General features: G+C 37.2%; 2 protein-coding genes across 5 annotated transcripts; both read left to right on the top strand.

Moving 5' to 3' along the window:
• Window positions 1-1275: 1275 nt before the first annotated feature.
• On the top strand, window positions 1276-9880 carry LOC307163750 (uncharacterized protein). Of its 2 annotated transcripts, none has more exons than XM_079879978.1 (4): window positions 1276-1473; window positions 1578-1919; window positions 8058-8093; window positions 8296-9880. In XM_079879978.1, the coding sequence occupies exons 1-4, from the start codon at window positions 1398-1400 to the stop codon at window positions 8388-8390; spliced, it is 549 nt and encodes a 182-aa protein (XP_079736104.1). In that variant the 5' UTR covers window positions 1276-1397; the 3' UTR covers window positions 8391-9880. The 2 variants fall into 2 exon arrangements, with proteins under 2 accessions (XP_079736104.1, XP_079736103.1); XM_079879977.1 differs by having other exon boundaries at window positions 1294-1473; window positions 8218-9880.
• A 6388-nt stretch (window positions 9881-16268) lies between these two features.
• LOC307163767 (uncharacterized protein) lies at window positions 16269-20338 on the top strand. Of its 3 annotated transcripts, XM_079880006.1 has the most exons (6): window positions 16269-16416; window positions 17301-17350; window positions 17878-18199; window positions 18475-18720; window positions 18826-18888; window positions 18971-20338. In XM_079880006.1, exons 3-6 carry the CDS (start codon window positions 18160-18162, stop codon window positions 19123-19125), a joined length of 504 nt encoding a protein of 167 aa, XP_079736132.1. In that variant the 5' UTR covers window positions 16269-16416; window positions 17301-17350; window positions 17878-18159; the 3' UTR covers window positions 19126-20338. The 3 variants fall into 3 exon arrangements, with proteins under 3 accessions (XP_079736132.1, XP_079736130.1, XP_079736131.1); XM_079880004.1 differs by lacking the exon at window positions 17878-18199 and having other exon boundaries at window positions 16297-16416; XM_079880005.1 differs by lacking the exons at window positions 17301-17350; window positions 17878-18199 and having other exon boundaries at window positions 16297-16416.
• The last annotated feature ends 251 nt before the right edge of the window (window positions 20339-20589 follow it).

Below are 20589 nucleotides of genomic sequence, written 5' to 3'. Positions count from 1 at the left end.
CAACATGTTTGCACAGAGTGGTTTGATTCAGTAAATCTAAGTGGAGATGAACAACTGAACTGATATAGAGACTATCATTCAGTGGGGAAGTGGGAAGTGGACACACTTGTGGTTTAAAGAGTCTCTGGTGTAATGATACAGTTCAAACGTCGACATGTTTTAAACTCTGAACAAGACGAATGAAGGAATGACTTTTCTGCTGGGTTGTGGATTGAGCAGTCATGAGACTCATTCTAACAGCTGATCTGAGATCTGGGCTGCGTTCAGCCCTGACAAAACGTTGCACAACGTTTTTTAAACAGAAACGGTGATGCGTTGAACACCCTGTTCTGATGACGCAAGAGTTGCAACTATGGCAGCTGAGAAGGCCATTCTTTGTGTTCTTTATGAATAATTTTCTGAGCCTGATGAAGTCGGTATAAATATGTGTTTAATACTACAAAATATGCCCGATGTTACAGTTACTGCACTTGCCGCCCAGAACAAAAGAGAACATCCCAATCGAGTGAAGGGATTGCTGAAACTGAAATGGAAGCACACTTACCTAATTCAGACTAAAACACATCTATTTAGCATCACATACTGACTTTATTTGTAGTTCATACTGTTTTAATACCCTGTATTTTCTTTCTCATTTTTAGGAAAAGCACTAATTACCATTGTTTATTTCTATACCAAATGTCATACACTTGCAATGAAGCTAAAAATATAAACAACAACATATCCTATATTTTTACAATAAAACTTACGACAAACATGTCTGTTGTTGCGTATACCGAGCTGCATCCAACACATTTGTAAATTATTTTCCTTGAACCCATTGTGTGAGTTCACTTTAATACCGCGTGCTTTATATACATGTTGCTGCTGATTGGACTGCAGTTCCACCAAACAAGAGAAAACATATCTCAAACCCCGTTGCACACCGGTGCACGCCGTTTCCAGGAAACATGACGTTCAACCCGGAAACCGTAGCAAAACTTTGCGCACCGTTTTGAACTTGAACGTGCCCAAGATTTCACCGTATGTCATATCACATAATCATGGACCTGTCAGGGTAACAGGCATTCCTTCAAATTAGAAGTATTTCATATGCAATAGATTAAATGAAACAATCATAAAATCTTTACAGTCACTGAACACCATGCAATATAATGTAAATCTTCCAACAGCTCAATCTGCTCTGAAAGGATAACCAGTAGAGGACAATAATAACCAGTTAGACTCCACCTTTAGTGGGAAGTGACATATTTCCATACTTCTAAATCACTCATCAGTGTGGAATATACTTCCAGTTTTGATTTAGCTGTGTTTTACACGTTTGGACACCAGAACAAAAGACTCATTCAAAACTTTTGACTCTGCATTGAGCTGAACTTAGTTTGATCAACACCTTTATGAACGACAGGCACAATGGAGAAAGTCTTTTTCTTTTGTGTATTTTCTTGTTGGATAAGCAAATCACATCCAGTGGTAAATATATTCTATTTCAAACATTCATGAAATTAACATATCAATCTCAAATGCAATAGCTATTTACAGTCTAAAAGGATCTGTGTTTATCAATGTCTCTCCAGATTTGTCAGTTGGAGGATCTTCTGATGTGAGAGTTCGGATGGGAGAAGACATCACTCTGAACTGCAACATGAGAAACAGAGATGAAGTCGCCTGGTATCATCTCAGATCTGAAGAGCTCGTTCTGCTGATTTCTGCTGAGAAGGACAAAACCTGGAGAAATCTCCTGATCAACTACAATCAGAACCGAACTCGTCTGGAAATATCAGCAGACAGATCGATCACCAGAGTCTCTTTAACTATTACTGGAGTAACAGAATCAGATTCAGGACTTTATTTCTGTGGACTAAAGTCTGACGCTCCAGAGATGCACTTCGACAAACCCATCAGACTGGAGATTGAGGGTAACAGATTTCAGTTTTCACATCATATGGTTAATTAAGATCTTACCATTTTAGGTTACATTTTGTCAGTATGTATATATACAGTATAAATTGGATATCAGAGAAAGTTTTTAAATCACAAACACACTGCTAATCAAAAGTTTGGACAGACTGAATTATTGTTTTTTTTTCTTGATTGAAAAATGCTAAAGGCCCTGATATGTCATTATGCACCATTTATATTGATCCGGCGATTCAAAAGTGGGGTTGGAGGTACCGGATAAAAAAAAAATGACACTGCCTACGTAATACACTGCCTCTGACTAAAAAAACCTAATCAATGCTGTGTCTTTTTAGTCAGAGAAGCTACGCACGTAGGCAGTGTAATTTGTTTTTTGATGTTTGGGAAGCGGGTTTTAAGTCGAGTTGCCACCCCACTCTTGACATCTGACACAAACATCACTGTTTTTGAGAGGAAGGCCTCGTCTAAGTTGGCATGATCTAAGGCATCCAACAGTTTGCAGACACAGAGCCCTATTTTAAGGATCTGATACACAATCAAGCGCAAAATGCAAGTAACTTTGTGGGCGGATCTCGGGCGCTGTTGCTATTATACCGGCGGGATAAATTACTCTTGCGCCCGACGCAAATCTAAAATGTGTTGGTCTGAAGACGCTTCATTATTCATAGGTGTGGTTTGGGCGTAACGTGAAATAAACCAATCAGAGCAACATCTCACATTCCCTTTAAGAGCAGACGCGCTTGTTCCATGGCGGATTGCTATTATAACGGCGGATTTGCCAGGAGCGGTTCACAGCCGAGGAGACCGACGTTCTCGTCAGGGCCGTAAAACACAGAGAAGTGACATTGGGGATGGAGAAACACACCCAGATTAGCTTCGGTTAAACAGGCGTATGATAATTTGGGTAAATGTGTAAACTAGATTTATGCCTAATTTTTTCACATTTTCATGTGAACACGCCTCCTCTTTTCGCTGAACCGCCCCCGGGAGCGCAAGTTCATTCCCTAATTTACCGACGTGTGTCTGTGAAGGGAAAAGTCTGCTGTGCGTCAGATGCAAATAGAAAGATACATGCGTCAGTGTACAAAGTCAATTGCGCTGGGTGCAAGATAGGGCCCAATGCCTTCTGCGCCAAAATCATCTAACTCCACACAATCAAAGAATATGTTCTCGGGCGATTCCATCTCTGGCAACTTCATTCGTAAATACATGATAAATGCAAGATGCTGTTGTATATGAGAACATGGAGAATCCTCCCCATATCAGGACCAGTCATTTCCTGACAGTCTATTTCAAAGCCGTGAGCTGGCCTGTGACGCTTGGCCTTGAAAGCGGTGTAAGTCGTTTGCACCTGGTCGCTTTGGATATTGATTACTGCGTTTACCAATATATTTTCATTTGCTTTGTCACAAATATTTGATGCCATTACACGTGCTTTAGTACTCCCATGCTCAAAACCCTTTTTCCTTAAAGGTCCTGTTCTTCGTGATCCCATTTTTCAAACTTTAGTTAGTGTGTAATGTTGCTGTTAGAGCATAAATAATATCTGTAAAATTATAAAGCTCAAAGTTCAATGCCAAGCGAGATATTTTATTTAACAGAAGTCCCCTTTCAAAGCCTACAGTGAATGGCCGGTTTGGACTACATCCCTCTACTTCCTGCTTTAATGATGTCACTAGAACAGTTTTTTGACTAACCTCCTCCCACAGGAATACACAAAAAAAGGGGGCGTGGTCTTGTTGCGCTCCCACGGAGAAGAGGAAGAGTTGCGTTTGTAGAGTGTGTTTGTCGCCATGTCGTCGAGACGCTGTAACATTCAACTTTTAATAAATAAATTATTGTAATGCATGGCAACGATTTCTTTTACACAACATGGCAGCTTTTAAGGCTATATTCATGGTGAAAATAAAGTGTATTTATATAAAGTTGTTTGGATGAGAACAATTTCAAAAGAACTATACTCAACAAAAAATTATTTAATTAGGAGGTGTTACAGTACTTTTTATATTTCTTTGCAGCAGATGTTTTCAACCTCCGTTGGCATTTTGTCACAGTTACCACATGTACACCTATAAAACATATATTACTGATCAAAACTCGTGCTCACGTGTAACTAAGGTAGGAATAAACAATGCACTTATTTTAAAAATTCAACAACACCATCGTTAATACGACAGACGGACAAAACCATATACTGTACCACAAGCTTTTATAACAGTTTGTAACATTTAACATTACAATTTAACCAATTCAAGGTAACAGCCAATCGTAAAAGTATGACAACTACTAAATAAACAGCTTACCATTGTGAAACATCCTGCAAAAGTCGTGCTTGAACAGGTCATAATCGATCCTCTTCATCTATGTTCTCCGGGTCTGATTCCGGCTCAAATTGATAGGGTAATATTAAAGACATGTTTACAATAACACTGAGCGCATGCATCTCCACGTTATGGTAAGAGGCGTGACCTTTCTGGGCAACGTGCGCTAAGCTGCTGTCGAATCACAACACAGGAACCGCTGGCACAATCAGAACTCGTTACGTATTTCTGAAGGAGGGACTTCATAGAACAAGGAAGTCATCAGCCCGTTTTTTTTTTTTTTCTTTCTTTATTGAACATAACAGCAAATACAGTTTAATCTACAATAACAATAGAATTATAAACAGTAGACAAATAGCAAGTTCAACAAAAATAAAGTAAAAAAAAAAAAAAAAAAAAAAAACATGAAAAAATAAATATATTAATAAATAAAAAATAAAAAAATAAATAAAAATTAATCCAGGGGTAACATAAATTAGTAAAAATTCAATAGAGATAGAAATGCCTCGAGTCCCTTTTTGTTATCATTATAAAAAAGCATAAATATTATACTTTGTGCACAATGTAACTGACTTTAAAGCTTTAGCATTGTTGGAAGAAGAGATAGTACCCAAATAACATTTCACGTCATTGCAAAAAATAATAAAAAGAGGTTTGATAGACAAAAATTTACACTTGTGTACAAAAAATTTGGCTAGAAAAATAAATAGATTTACAAGAAAATACTTGTCTTTTAGATTTTTGTCAGAGTTATAAAAACCAAATAAGACATCCTTAAACCCCAAAGAAAAATTGACTAATAAAGAAGCACGTACAAATAGACAAAAATTCTTCCAAAAAGTAGCTACATGAACACACTCCCAAAAAAAGTGAGTTACAGACTCGTCTTCCACTCCACAGAAGGAGCAGGGGATCCAACTCAGGAAACATTTTTTTGATAAAAAGATTGACTGGGTAAAATCGATGCAACAACTTGAATGATACCTCTTTAACCTTATTAGTGATTAAATATTTGTTGGATAGAGACCACACTTTCTTCCAAGGAATATCATTAAAACAATTACTCCAATATGATATTATAGAGGGGACAGTAATAATATCATTCTGAAAAAGTTGTCTAATCTTTCTATTCCTAAGAGAGGGACTAGATAAAAAACAGATCTTCCCTATTGCCGTCTCACAAGGATGTATCCAAGAGGTAGAAGAGAGTAAAGAATCACCTGAGTTTTTCAAAAGTGCAATAGCACCACTGGGGATGGCATCCATCACTATGGCAAAGTCTCGTGGGGTGACAGGAATACAATATTTGGTTAAGAATTCAGAATAAGAAAACAAATGACCGTTTGAATTTACAAGTTGAGAAACCAAAAGAATATTATTATTAAACCAATCTGAAAAGAAGAGTGTCTTATTTTTGTATCGGATATCATGGTTATTCCAAATAAAATACCTGTGGGGGCTAAAATTATGTTTGTAAATCAAATGCCAGGCCAACAGCACCTGCTTATGGAAATTTGATAATTTGATGGGCAATTTAGAGATATTATAATTACATACTAACAGAAAGGGGAGACCACCAACTTTAGAAAAAATACAATTGGGAATAGCATTCCATAATGAATCAGAATCGTTCAAAAACTGCCTCAACCAATTGATCTTAAACGTATTGTTTAAAGAAGCAAAATCAAGAAAATTAAAACCACCATGTTCAAAGCTATTTATGACAACAGATTTCTTGATGTAATGTCTTTTGTGTTTCCATAAAAAATCAAAAAGCATTCTATCAACTTTTACCGAAAATATCTTATCCACGTGCAGAGAAAGAGCAGGGTATAGGTCAATCTAGAAATACCCTCCGCTTTGGCGAGGAGAGCCCTTCCTCGTAAAGACAAGTCTCTTTGGAGCCAGGAATTAAATTTTTTCTTAGCTTTAGTAATTACTGGATCAAAGTTTAATTTTCCCCTTGTATTGACATCTTTACAAATTGTAACACCCAAATAATTCACTTGAGACTTAACAGGAATATTGTGCAGGAATGGAGCAGAACAAGACTTTAAAGGAAGAAGTTCACATTTATCTAAATTCAAAGAAAGGCCAGAGGCTTTTGAGAACACTTTGATAAGATCAAGAGCGATAGGGATCTGCAAGTCGTTTTTTTAAAAAGAGTGTGGTATCATCAGCTAATTGAGTTATAATAATGTGTTTATCTGCTATATTAATCCCTTGTAATTGACTATTCAACAGGGAAGTAGTAAGGAGTTGAGCGGCCATCAAGAACAAATAAGGCGAAACCGGGCAACCTTGGCGAACCCCTCTAAATACATTAAACCTTGGAGAAGTGCCAGATTTCAGATTAATTGAGCAGTTTCCATTTTTGTATAACGTACGGACAATTTTGCAAAAGAAATAACCAAAACCGAATTTATACAGGGATTGCAAAATAAATTCATGTTCAAGGGAATCAAAGGCTTTATAAAAATCTAAAAAAAGAATAAAACTTTCGTCTCTAATCAGTTCATCATAGTCCAACAAATCTAAAACAAGGCGTATATTGTTAGCAATATGCCTCTTTGGGATGAAACCTGACTCAGAACCGGTTTAAGTCTTTTGGCCAGTAACAAAGCTAATATCTTGTTATTATACTAGTTATCGATCAAAAGAATGTCTTTCTTAGGTTTAGGTATTAAAGTAAGTAATCCCTGTGATAAAGTAGGCGGAAGTGTCTCAGACGCAATACTCTCCAAATAGGCATCAGCCCGTTTTTAGGACAGTGAAAACAGCGGTATACAGATAAGTAAATTGTGTGAAAAATACAGTTTTTTTTTACAGGCGAAAAATGAACACATGTTATATTGCACACTGTAAACACAATCAAAGCTTCAAAAACACACGAAAAACGGGACCTTTAAGGCTCTTTGCTTTTTTCTTCAATCGGGCACAGATGATGTCACTGAGCCTGAGATCCATTCTTTTGCCAGTTTCACACCTGCAGTTTTATCCGGACCCAGTGATCCCACTTTTTTACAAATGGCACAGCCTAGTCCAGTTTTGTCCATTGTAAGCCAGGGACAACTTTTTTTCCCTCTCTAAACCGAGCATCCGTCCAGATTTGCCCAGTTTGAGTGTCCCCGACAAATGTACCTGCTTGGTCGCCATCACAATCTCTCGCAGATTCAAAGTACCCATCAGCCGTCTCGTCGTCATCTTCATCTCCTTCCCCGTGTGGGTCATCGTCATCCCCGCTAATGACAGGTGGTGCATTAGCAGCATTAATGGTAGGCGTACTAGTACTACTGCTGTGTCCACTGTGGTCTCCACATTGTTGATTGGTAGAAACAATTTTTGCTTGTTTGGGATCTGACTGGTCAGCGTATCTGAAAAGGTTAAGCAAACTTTGTTGTCTTTTTGACATTTTTCCCCTGAGTGAAACGAGGCGAACAGCAATCTCAACCAGCACAACAAGCGCATGTGTCACTTGAAAATTCACCTCAAAACGCATCGAAAATGCAAACACAAGATTTTTGTGGAACTTCAATGGGGAATAAAGACTAACAAGACAGATAACAACATTGAACACTACACAAATAGTCATTTAATTTTTTTTCATTTAGGCGGTTCATTTTACACATTAGGTGCCGAATCCAATAAAAAAAAGCTCCGGATCCAACGTCGGAGGTGCTGGAACATGTTCCGGCGTGTTCCGGCTCAAATGAAGCCCTGGACAGAATAGTAGGAGAAAAGCTCTTCTTAATCCATTTTCCCATACAACTAACAACTAAAACAGTTTTTTTGTGTGTGTTTGATCATTTTTTACAGGTCTTTTTGTAACAGAAGAGCCAAAAGACATCACAGGTACATGATGATCGTTATCTTGAATGTTCATTTTTCATAGTGACTGGAGATCCAGCACTAAACCTAAGTTATGAGTTACTACTGCCTGTTTGTTTGAATGTAAGTAACTCTTCTGTCTCTGTAGACGAGGTGACGGTGATGGAGTGTGTGTTGATGTTCGGTGGTGTTGGACTGGCTGTGTTTGTGTTTTTTCTGACTACAGTCATCGCAGGAGGAATCATTTACCGTCGTGGTTGGCAGAAAGGATGGAAAGCAGCGAAACATGGAGCTCTGATGGACCAAAGATCAGCTGAATAACATCTATTTCTGCTTTATTTTACAATCTAACTCAATATAAGCCTGTCCCTGAGCTTCACGTTGCCAGTTATATCAGCACTGCTATAGTTGTCACATATTAAAACAGCAAATTGTGCCTCAGATGTTTTTTCCTGTTGGCCTGATTTCACTTCCACTTCAGAGAAACTGAGATGATGTGGTAAACGTAGTGTTATAAACAGCAAACCAGTCATTACTGGTGTGGTGATTATTCAGGTTTGTGTGGTTATTTGTGCTTGACAATAATATTCAGTTAAATATAAAATCACTTCTTTAATGCAATATCAACAATATTCAAAGTTTAGAGTTCAAGTTGTATGATTTACATAACTGCAGTTTTTACATGTAAAGAGTGAGCTCAAAAAGAACAGCAAACATATACTTGAATATCATTATGTTGTTTATCTTTAGACATTATGGGCCCTATTTTAACGATCTGAAACACAAGTATCAAGTGCAAAATGCAAGTAACTTTGTGGGCGGGTCTTGGGCGCTGTTGCTATTATACCGGCGGGATAAATGACTCTTGCGCCCGACGCAAATCTAAAATGTGTTGGTCTGAAGACGCTTCATTACTCATAGGTGTGGTTTGGGCGTAACGTGAAATATCAGAAATATCAATGTAAAATCAGAGCAACATCTCACATTCCCTTTAAGAGCAGGCGCGCTTGTGCCATGGCGGATTGCTATTATAACGGCGGATTTGCCAGGAGCGGTTCACAGCCGAGGAGACCGACGCTCTCGTCAGGGCCGTAAAACACAGAGAAGTGACATTGGGGATGGAGAAACACACCCAAATTAGCTTCGGTTAAACAGGCGTATGATAATTTGGGTAAATGTGTAAGCTAGATGTATGCTTTTATAATAAATTGTCTATCTATCTATCTATCTACAGTATCTATCTATCGTAATAATGTATGATTTGCAAAAATGAAAACTGCTGCTTCTGTGTAGATGAGAGAATCAAAGTGTATGCGCGTTGTGCACACGCTACATTGATTATGGCCAAGCATGCGCCCTTAAAATAGCATATGAATAACATGCGCAACGCGCCACTGACTTTAGACTAGGTTTTTTCGGTCAGTGGTGGAATTGTTTTCTAAACCTGCAAAATAGCACCAGGGAATATTTGCGCCGGAACACGCCTCCTCTTTGCGCTCCTCCTTCTTCTCCTCCTCCTTCAACCGCCCCCGGGAGCGCAAGTGTATTTCTTAGTTTACCGGCGTGCGTCTGTGGAGGGAAAAGTTTGCTGTGCGCGGGTGCAAAATAGGAATGATACATGCGTCGGTGTACAAATTCAATTGCGCTGGGTGAGAGATAGGACCCTATATATTTATCTATGAGCTTTAACTCTGTTTTCAAGAGAAAATATAAATGCAAACTATTTTCTGGCAATTCATGATTAAATAAAAATGTCAACAGATGTCTTAAATGATAAATGTATTACTGAGAGACCTGATCAAATAAACAGCAAAATAATAATTATTTGTTTTTGTGTGCATTTTCTGGCAGAAAAACCTGATCATTACCAAAGCTAAACCTGTTCAAACACTACTGTATATATTCAGTCATGTCGGATCTGCCATGATAATTTAGAGAAGAGAAATGGTTTCACATCAATGTTGTGCAAAGCACAGTAATGGTTTCCTGACTGACTTCATTATGATGATGCACAGAAAACCACAAAATATGTGGTGAGGGTGGCACAATCTGACTAGCCAACTCAAAAGAGCAAATAAACAAATAAGCTATGCAAATTAACTAAAGCTAATAAAATAAAAACATTAGTATGAATTAAAACCGTATTTTAAATAACTGAAAAAAGGAGAAGAGAATGAAGATGCTCCCTTAAAGGAGTCATGAACCACTAAAAAAAAAAAAAAAAAAAATTATATATATATATATATATATATATATATATATATATATATATATATATATATATATATATATATATATATATATATATATAATGTTCTCTGAGGTCCAATTATAATGTGATCAAGATTTTTACATCAAAAACATCCTACTTTAGAAAATAATAGGCTATGTGGCATCGTGAGAGGGTCATAGGTGGTTGCAGCATGGGGACTACAAACCAAGATGGCCACCTGGTCCCGCACTACAGTTCCCAGGTTCCTCAGTGGTGGGGACACCGCTGTTGAGTGAAGGAGAAAAGCTGATAATGATCTGAGAACAGAGAGACTGTTTTTGTTAGAGAGCATACAGAGAAGCTGGAACAGTGTTTTGGTTAAAATGTTTTGGAGTTTTGAGTTGATTATTAAAAAGAAACCAGTGACTTGATCTCTGCCTGGACTGGATTTGTGAAGCAACCCACACTTTGGTGATACCCTACCTCTCACGCATACACACACACAGCTCTCCGTTGCACTGATTTTATTGTGTTCGCCTCTGGCCCGAGATCTTCCTCTCCGCTCACCACCGTCGCCAGCATCACTGACTCCACCTCCCTCCATTTTTTGAGGAGATTGAGATGATAAACCTGATGTGCCCCGTTCCTGTCTGTTCGAACCACCTCATAATTGAGATCCCCAACACGCCGTGTGACCTCAAAGGGTCCTTGCCACTTTGTGAGCAATTTAGAGCTAGAAGTGGGGAGCAATACAAGCACTTTATCTCCCAGTGCAAATTCACGCAGTTTAGTTCCCCTGTTGTACAGCCGGCTTTGTTTGTCCTGGGCCTGTAACAAATTCTCCAGAGAGAGCCGCCCCAACATGTTGAGTTTTGTTTTCAGGTCCAGTACGTACTGAATTTAGTTTTTGCTGTTCGAAGGTACCTCCTCCCAAGTCTCTCTAAGGATGTCCAACACCCCGCGGGGTTGGCACCCGTAGAGAAGCTCGAAATAGGAAAACCCTGTGGAGGCTTGTGGGACCTTGCGCACAGCGAACAAGAGGGGTTCTAACCATTTGTCCATTTGAATAGTTTGTGAAATAAATGCTGTGCCTTGACCGGGAGATTAACTGAAACAGTGCGCTCGCTACGCTCTTCGGGGAAATAGAGCGTAGCGTCACTGCCTCTGGGTATCGCGTTGCATAATCCACCAGAACTAATGCAAAGCGATGCCCTCGTGCTGATCGTTCTAATGACCCGATGAGGTCCATGCCAATTCGTTCGAAGGGGACCTGCGTAAGAGGGAGAGGGCACAATGGTGCTTTTGGGGTGGCCGGTGGATTTACCAGCTGACATTTCCGACAAGACCCGCTTCATTTGTGGGTTACATTCAGTTTTGTTTTTTGCTCACTTTACTTTACACTATGGAGAAATGAAGCCTCTTAAATCTTGAAGCTTTTCTCTGATTGTTTGGAGGAAAGACTTGAAGCATCAGAAATGTCTAATCTTGTCTAATCTCTAGCGCCATCTTGTGGCAGGTAAAATTACAGCAGCCACAAACTCCATTGTTTTTATACTTTAAGCACAAATAAAAGCCTGACAACCAGTAGCAACTCACTGCAGTACACGAGATCCAGGGGGCGGAGTTGGATCCAGATCAGGGGGTGGAGATGGGTAGGTTTAGGGGTGGGTTTAGGGATCAGGGGGTGGAGATGGGTAGGTTTAGGTATATGTAAGGTGGGAGGAGTTGGATCTGGATCCAACTCCTCCCCCTGGATTTCGTGTTCTGCAGTGAGGACCATCTGACAACGCTGAATGTGTTTAGTTTTCTGATGATATAATTTACATATTAAAGTGTGGCAATGAATTAAATTTAACAACAACAATAATTATAATAATAATTCTAATTAATACCAACAGAGTTGTTTTAAAAAAAAAATATATAGTTATGGCAGAATATATGATATGATATGATAATGTAATAAAGGCTATAGGCTTACATGAACAACAACAAAAAAATGTTAGTAAATTAACATTGACTTGAAGCACTCACGTGAGAAAGAAAAAAACAGTACGTGCTCCGGGACAAAGCCGCTCAGTGAGTGACTGAGTATAAAAATAAAAAGTCACGAAGCATACAGTATATCTACAACATCAGAGAGATCAGACACGTGCATCAGCTTTATAAGTGTGTGTACAGGACAGTCGATTTGTACTGCATTAGATCCTTAAAGACACAAGTGGTATCAAATCAATAATTCATTTAATTTGCGGACGTGTGTGTGTGTTTGTCGTGTGTGTGTGTATGTGTTTGACAAAATACTTTTTTTGTGTGTGTGTGTTTGTGCGATTTGCCTCTCATTGAAAATAAACCATGAATTTTCGCGTCCATGTCAAACTGGTTAAATTTATGATGGGGATTTCCCTGGGATTCACCTGATGATTCACGATAATGGGATACTTGTTTTTGTTTCATTTCTCACTGAACCGTGTTGTGGATTACAACTGTCGACGCCTGATGATACAATTCCTGCAGAAGCATGTAAGTTTTTAAATGTAAATCCAGCTGTTTTATGTTATAGTGTTTCTGTTTGTTTAATCCTGATAGTGACGTGGATATAATGCTGAATCAATAATTGCTGTTATGATGATGTTTCTTAATTTATAGAGATAATTGTTAGATTGCTTGTGAATTCCTTAAGCCTGTTGTTCGTGTTTTGAGTTTGACTGATCATTTTCAGAAATACACAGGAATTATTTATAAAAAACAAAGATTAGGTTATAATTTGATGTTTCTTATTTGACATTTTTATCATATTATCATTTTATCAGTCATTATTTAGTAATATTTCACCATTCATTAAAGCGTTTTATCCCTGTATGAATGTGTGTGTGTATCTGTGACATAAACCAGCTCTTCTGTTTTCATCATCAGGGTTTCTAAACTTCTGCTGCTGCTGTTTTACTTTATCAAATATAGCGGTCAGTATCATTTCTGTTGATATTAAATTGTAACAGTGTTTGATTATCAGTTCCCTGTTGATCCAGTCGATTGTTTCTCTTTTACACCAAGTGACTTTGCTTTTGGAAATTACCCAGCATATATTACATCACTGACATGACATCATTCAGTTCATCTATAAACACAGTTCAGTAATTCACTGTAACTGCAGTATTTTAGCAGACACGTTTCTGATCTTCCCCTGATCATGAATGAAGCTCTGAAAGGCCAATAAGACACAATACTGTCATAAAAGTGGATCAGGTCTTAACTTTGAATAAAGTGAGAATAATCCGCTGGGATTTAGACACATATGGTGTTTAAAATCCATTATATTGTTCTGTGTGTTTGCAGAAACCACTGCTCGATCTGTGACGGGGAAGAGAGGAGGAAACGCCACCCTGTCGTGTGGATTTGAAGACAGAGACATTTCAGATATAGTTTTAAGCAGCTTGTGAGAAAGGAAAATGTAAGAGTAAAAATGGTCGAGTGTTTAAAGAAGGATCATGTGACGTCTTCATCAAGGATCTGATCTACAGTGACACTGGGAAATACAATCTGAGAATCCATTCTCAAACAGAAGTGGAGCGGAAGTACCAACTTCATATTCATGGTAAAGTCAAAACTGAGTGTTTATTTTTATTTATTTTATTTTATTTCGTGTTCTGGATTTCCTTCAGTAATAGTGTTGGTCTACATGCAGAGACACTGAATGGGACACGTCCCGCATAATATATAATCATTATAATAATGATGAATGTGTGTGTTCCTCCTCAGATGAGATCTCTGTGCAGAAAGGAGAGGATCTGAAGTTGGATGTTCTGTTGATCAACGCTGATAAAGTGGAGAGAAACTCTAGTGAAGGCTGGACAGAGGTGTGGACGAGAGGTCACGGGGTCAACAGTGATCGACTGACCGTCAGTGACGAGACTCTGATCATTAATGAGTTTACAGTCACTGACACTGGAACATACAGAGTTCTGGATTATGAAGGAGAAACCTTGATCACAGTCTCAGTCACAGGTGAGAGAAGATCAGATGAGGAGAGATATATGAGCTGATTTTACAGCTGAGGTTTATTCATCATGATCTGAACAGCACATGTGAAACTGTGAGTAACCTCTGATATTCTCTACAGAATCTGGTGCATGCTTAACGAGAGCAGCTGAGAACACTGGACATAGTAAGTAAAACAGGAGACAATGAGAGATTTGCACAATCTTTAAACAGTGAGTTTAAAAAATAAAAAAATAAAAAAAACATTTTAAATACTGTTTTCTCTTCCCACTTTCCAGATATGAGGTTTTGGACTGTGTCTGTTGGACTGCCGGTGCTTCTGGCGTTCTGCCGGCTCTGATTATATTTGCTGTCATCAAGAAACACAAATGTTTGATCAGGAAAACAGAACATAATTCCTCTCAAGCGGATCATGAACAAAGGATCCCAGTGGGAAATATTGTACAGTGGTCCAGATTCTCCAGAACATCTAGTAATGTCACTGCCTTCAGAACCAACAGATCTGATCAGGTTTCTGTCAACATTTCTGCATTTACAACATCTGGCCTGCACTCCTGTGTGTTCACTGGTTAAAGTGAGCTATAAAGATCAGCTGGAAACTGAAAGATGACCAAGTCTAATGCATGAAGTTTTGTTCTATTGAATCCATCAATTATTGAAAAAACAAAAAAACAAAAAACAAAACTTAATGTATTCACAGTATTAACAGTGAGCAAGCATGTATAAAATTATTTGTACTATTATGATGAAATATGAAGATGATGTTTAAATGTTTACGTTTGCTGCATTTACGACTCGACCGCGTCTCTGTGAAGCTCAGACTCACAACACTGAAGTTTCTGATCATTAAATGTGGCGTATGTTCATTTAACCCGGTTTATGACGTCAAAACCCAGAAGACTGATTCACCAGCGCTTCCCTCCAGTATTTATTATCATTATTTATTTACTGATTTTTACTGCTATTGTTATTTTCTTTTGTATTTTTGTGTGATTTGTCAATTAATAAAGATGTTTTTAGATTTATGAGTAAAATAATGTATTTGGTGAGCTGTACTTAAAAACTGCAATGCCATCCATAATATCAAGTTATTATGCAGTAAGTTGTTAAAAAAAGAAAAGAAAAAACCTCAATGTGGACTCATATCTTATGCCTTCATGTTCCTGCAAAAGTGTGTTTATGAATGTATAGTTTCCACAGTTATACAGTTACTGCATAACTGCCATTAGTGCAACTGCAACATACAAACCTAATAAAGTATTTATAGAAAATAGATTTATAATAAAGAGAACTTGGCTACACTTTATTTTAAGGTGTCAAAATAAAAGTCACAGTATTAAAGTTAATTTATGAATTCATATGCAATTGTTTTAATAAATAATTTACTAAATCATGTCAGTCACTGAAAATCATGCTGTATTTTTTCGACAGCTCAATCTGCTTTGAAAACATAACCAGTAGAAGAAAATATTGAGCAATCATACGTTTTTCTTGAATTGCTCATCTTTGAGGGATACTTTTTGTCAGAGACGGGAGAAACTGTGAACGAAACTCTTCCACAAACTGTGTAAATGCAGCGAAACTCAGTCAAACATGCATAAAACACCTTTACCAACCAATTACAAATGTTTTATTGAAAGTAAAATCTATTAAATACATTTAACAAATCATATAATTACCTTTAGGCTAAATATCACGTTTAATATGTGTTATTTGGTGCTTGTTTAATAAAGAGCTTGTTTAACTGGACCAATAATATATTATTAACTCAAAAGCTTTGTTTTTATTATACAAATGTGTCATTTATTAAAATACAACTTGAAACTTGAAACTGCTGTGTCTGGTCTATAGGTGCTGTTGACAAGAGTACTTGATGCATTAGATGCACGATTGAATTTTGATATAAGATGCAGAATTGAGATGTTTACTGTTTTTTTGCATTCCTCTATTGGTTTCAGAGATCTCCGACCCCTAGTGGAGAGGACAAGGTCAGTCACGTGACATGAGGCTCCAATCCTCAGAATCAGGAAGTAACTTACTTTCAGTTTTGTTATTATCCTCTCGGTCTCACCGCTCGCTAAATGCTATACGTTATGAAGTTAACGCCTGATCGAAAGACTCATGCCGAAGTTTCACCATGTAAGTGTTAATGTTTTTTAAATATATATCCAGTCTGTGTGTTTTTGTGTGATTAAACCAATAGTTGTGTTTCTGTTTGTGGAAAGCTAATCCTGCTAATGATGCTAATGATGCTAAGTCGACATGTTTATGATGAACGTACAGTATCCACTACTGTGATTATCACCAAATCACATTCCCGTCTCTGTCTTCTCTTATAAAATAACCTTTATCATAGTAAAATCTACATATCGTTCCCAACAAAAGTAGCTTATACAGAGGGAATGTCGCGACAGATGTACTCGTTTATGGCATTACCATAGCATTTCATAATATTGAGTGATATTGTATATTGTCTAAAGAAAGTAAAACATCTCGATGTTTTCTCTCTTTGGCTTTCAGGTTTTACCATGATAAGACTTGAATTGTATTGACTATTAACTGCATGTATGCATATTATATAAATACAGTAAAAAATACATATCATTTTATGAATTTAAATGTATTAAATTGCAATGTAGTTTTTTTGCGCCCTGCAGTGACTAGTACTTTGCAGCTAATAGAGATATTTGTGCTTTTTTCCCATAGTAAAGCTCAGTCCACAAACAATGCAGTCCTACTGTACCTTTACTAGCGATATAACACCAAATATAGAACATATATTTTTACAAGACCATAATGTTAATAATCCACAACAAACAGATGAGTGTAGAATGTCATTAAACTTTGCTGGCACTGCTGTCACGCGATAGGCTGAGGTGTGTCATGTGATCCAAGTTAGCCGTTACACTTTCTCCAACGGTTAGAGAGTCAGACCCTCTCATCTCTCATCTCCATAATATGAATGTGTTTGTGATTATTAGCCTGTATCTGTGACATAAACCAGCTCTTCTGTTTCTCATCAGGTTCAGAAGGTTGAATCTGCTGCTGCTGTTTAGCTTTATCAGTTATAGCGGTCAGTATCATATTTGTTTATATATTGTAACAATGTTTAACTTTCAGGTCCAGGTTGATCTAGTCGAATGTTTCTCTTTTGCACCAAGTGACTTTGCTTGACATTTGTGGATTAATGATGGACATTTCTTAGTGTATTACATCATCACACACATGACTACTTCTCTATGCAGTTCATCTATTAATAAACATGTTCAGGAATTCACTATACATTTGAAATGTTAAAATGTGGCTCATCTAATATTGTTGGCTCCATATTTTATTTATTTTTATTTGACCTTTATTTATCCAGGAAAATCTCTCAGAGATTAAAAATCTCTTTCACAGGAGAGTCCTGGTATTACCTACAATTTTATATATATATATATATATATATATATATATATACATATATATATTTATAAATATATTCACTAAAATAATAATATTTCATGATGACATTGATTATGGAGAATAGAGAGAAACAATACTTGTATTTTTCAGTATTGATTCTTTGTATTGAGTTAGTTTGATTCTGTATGTTTGCAGAATCCCCAGCTGTAGGAAGCAATCTTAAACATGTAACAGGAAACACTCCTCGATCTGTGACGAGGAAAACAGGAGGAAACGTCACCCTGTCGTGTGAATCTGAGGACAGAAACATTACTGCTGTTGAATTATTCAGACAGTCAGGAAACATCCTTGTCTGTGAGAAAGAAGAATGTAAGAGTGAAAATGACCGAGTGTTTAAAACAGGATCATGTGACGTCGTCATCAAGCATCTGACATTCAGTGACGCTGGGGAATACATTTTGAGAGTCTATTACACTAATGAATCAGACAGAGCTGGAGTATCATCTTCATATTCATGGTAAAGTCAGAACTGATCAAACCATCATCGTGTGCTTTCATGATTTCCTGATAATGTTAACAGTTTAATATCTAAAACTATTGTGTGCAGGGCCTGCGATCAGCAAACACATTAAATGTAACAATTATCCAATATTCAGATTAGATGATTTCAATATAGGCTTTTCAGTGACTGGTTTTTAAATGATTACATTTGGTTCCTTTAATCCTAAATACTTTTTTATGGTCTTGATTTACACCATTATAATAATGATGAATGTGTGTGTTCCTCCTCAGATGAGATCTCTGTGCAGAAAGGAGAGGATCTGAAGTTGGATGTTCTGTTGATCAACGCTGATAAAGTGGAGAGAAACTCTAGTGAAGGCTGGACAGAGGTGTGGACGAGAGGTCACGGGGTCAACAGTGATCGACTGGCCGTCAGTGACGAGACTCTGATCATTAATGAGTTTACAGACACTGACACTGGAACATACAGAGTTCTGGATTATAGAAGAGTAACCTTGATCACAGTCTCAGTCACAGGTGAGAGAAGATCAGATGAGGAGAGATATTTGAGCTGATTTTTAATCAGGATTTGAACAGAAAATTGATGCTAAACTGTGAGTAACCTCTCAATCTCCTCTACAGAATCTAGTACAGGATCAAAGGGAAAACTGGAGACAGAGGATAACAAACCTAAAGAACAACATAGTAAGTAAAACAGGAGACATTGAGAGAAAAAGAAAAAAGAAACAACATTTTTTAAAACTTGTGTTCTCTTCCCTCCTTTCAGCTGTAGAGCCTTTGACTATTGGTCTGTCTGTGTGTGGAGCTCTGCTGGCTCTGGCTGGGATTATATTTGTTGTATACAAGAAATACCAACGTCAGCACAGAAACACTGATCATGATCACTACCAGGATGTCCCAATGCAAGACATTGTACAGTAATCCAGAACATCTGGTGACAACACTGGTTAGGATCAACAGATTCAGATGATTCTCTCAGCATACTGAACATCTGCAGCGAGAGGAGTGTAGTATTAATGCAGAGAAAAGCGCTATATAAATGCATCAGATTAGGGGTGTGCGATATACATACAGTCGGCATCTAGTCATAGTTGGGGGCGTGTATTGGTGTTGGTGGTGTTTGAGGAGATTCCCCCCTTCTGTGTAAAGCGATTTGAGTGCAGAGAAAAGCGCTATATTAATGCATCAAATTATTATTTATCATCTACAATAATATCAGAATTGTAGTTTTACTGATGTGGAATCTCACATTATCGAGTCACTCATATTGCAAATTGTTTGATTTTCCTGTAATTTGTTTCTGTCTGACTCTCTGTACAGAAGGAAAAGTGTGCCAGAGTTGAGTCTGTGTTCATGCCGAGGTGTTTTTCCCATATTAATCATCTTTAGAGAGATTTCTCCTCGCCGCTGTTGCCTTTAACTGATCTCTATAGGAGATTATACGGGGCTTCTCTTTGTAAACTGAACTGAATCCTCTCTTGCTCTGAAATGATCCGGCATCAAGATAAACTTCTCTCCTTTATCACTGATGTTCACTTCTTCAAAATGTCAGTCTAAGCTTCATGTCTTACGTTACATTAGTGATGAACTTCCTCCTTTAGTTTTTAAAGACAACAGAAAACACATGTGGACTGTTCTCAAAGTTTAACCAGAACACTTAAACATTACATGTGTTACTGAGATCTGTGTAAAGTTATATTCACTCTTTGACTCAAGTTGTGACATGTAAACCAGGAAGAAACATGATTTATAACTGAATAATTAAATGTATCATGATGTGATTGATATTAAAAACAACGCTGGGAAATCTGGAGGATTTTAATACATCTCTGCACACAGTGGTTTGATGCAATGCATCTTAGTGGGAATAAACTGATATAGTGAAAGACAGTGTTATGTACATATGCATAAATTGTAAAATATTGTTTTTAAATATTTATGTTTAATATGTATGTTTAATATGGCCTTTGGAGGAGCCTTAGCTTCTCCTTAAGTGTCTTCATCATCATCATCATCTTCATCATCATCTCTTTTCCCTCTCCACTGTTGTTTTTGTCTGCATAATAGGGGATCTGCATTATTTTGTGTAAATCTGTGAGTAGTATTGTGAAAATTAAACCACTTTTGTAAGAAACTTTTTTGTTTGTGTATTTTTATATATTTTTTGTATGTATTTTTGTATTAATTAAATATTTTGGCTATTTTTTACTATGTTCAGAAAATAATGTTTTTTTAGATTAGATTTGATTAGATCAACCTTTATTTGTCTCACAAGTGAGAAATTTCAGCATTTACAGCAGAAAGTAGATAGCATAAAGTAAAATAATAAGTGACATTAACATAATACTAACAATATCAAAATTAAAAATAAATTATGCAATACTA

This window comes from Squalius cephalus (genome assembly GCF_949319135.1).
Source record: "Squalius cephalus genome assembly, chromosome: 8".
NCBI classification, from domain to species: Eukaryota; Metazoa; Chordata; class Actinopteri; order Cypriniformes; family Leuciscidae; genus Squalius; species Squalius cephalus.
The sequence above is the reverse complement of the archived record's forward strand: the minus strand, read 5'-3'. Positions and strand labels throughout refer to the sequence as shown.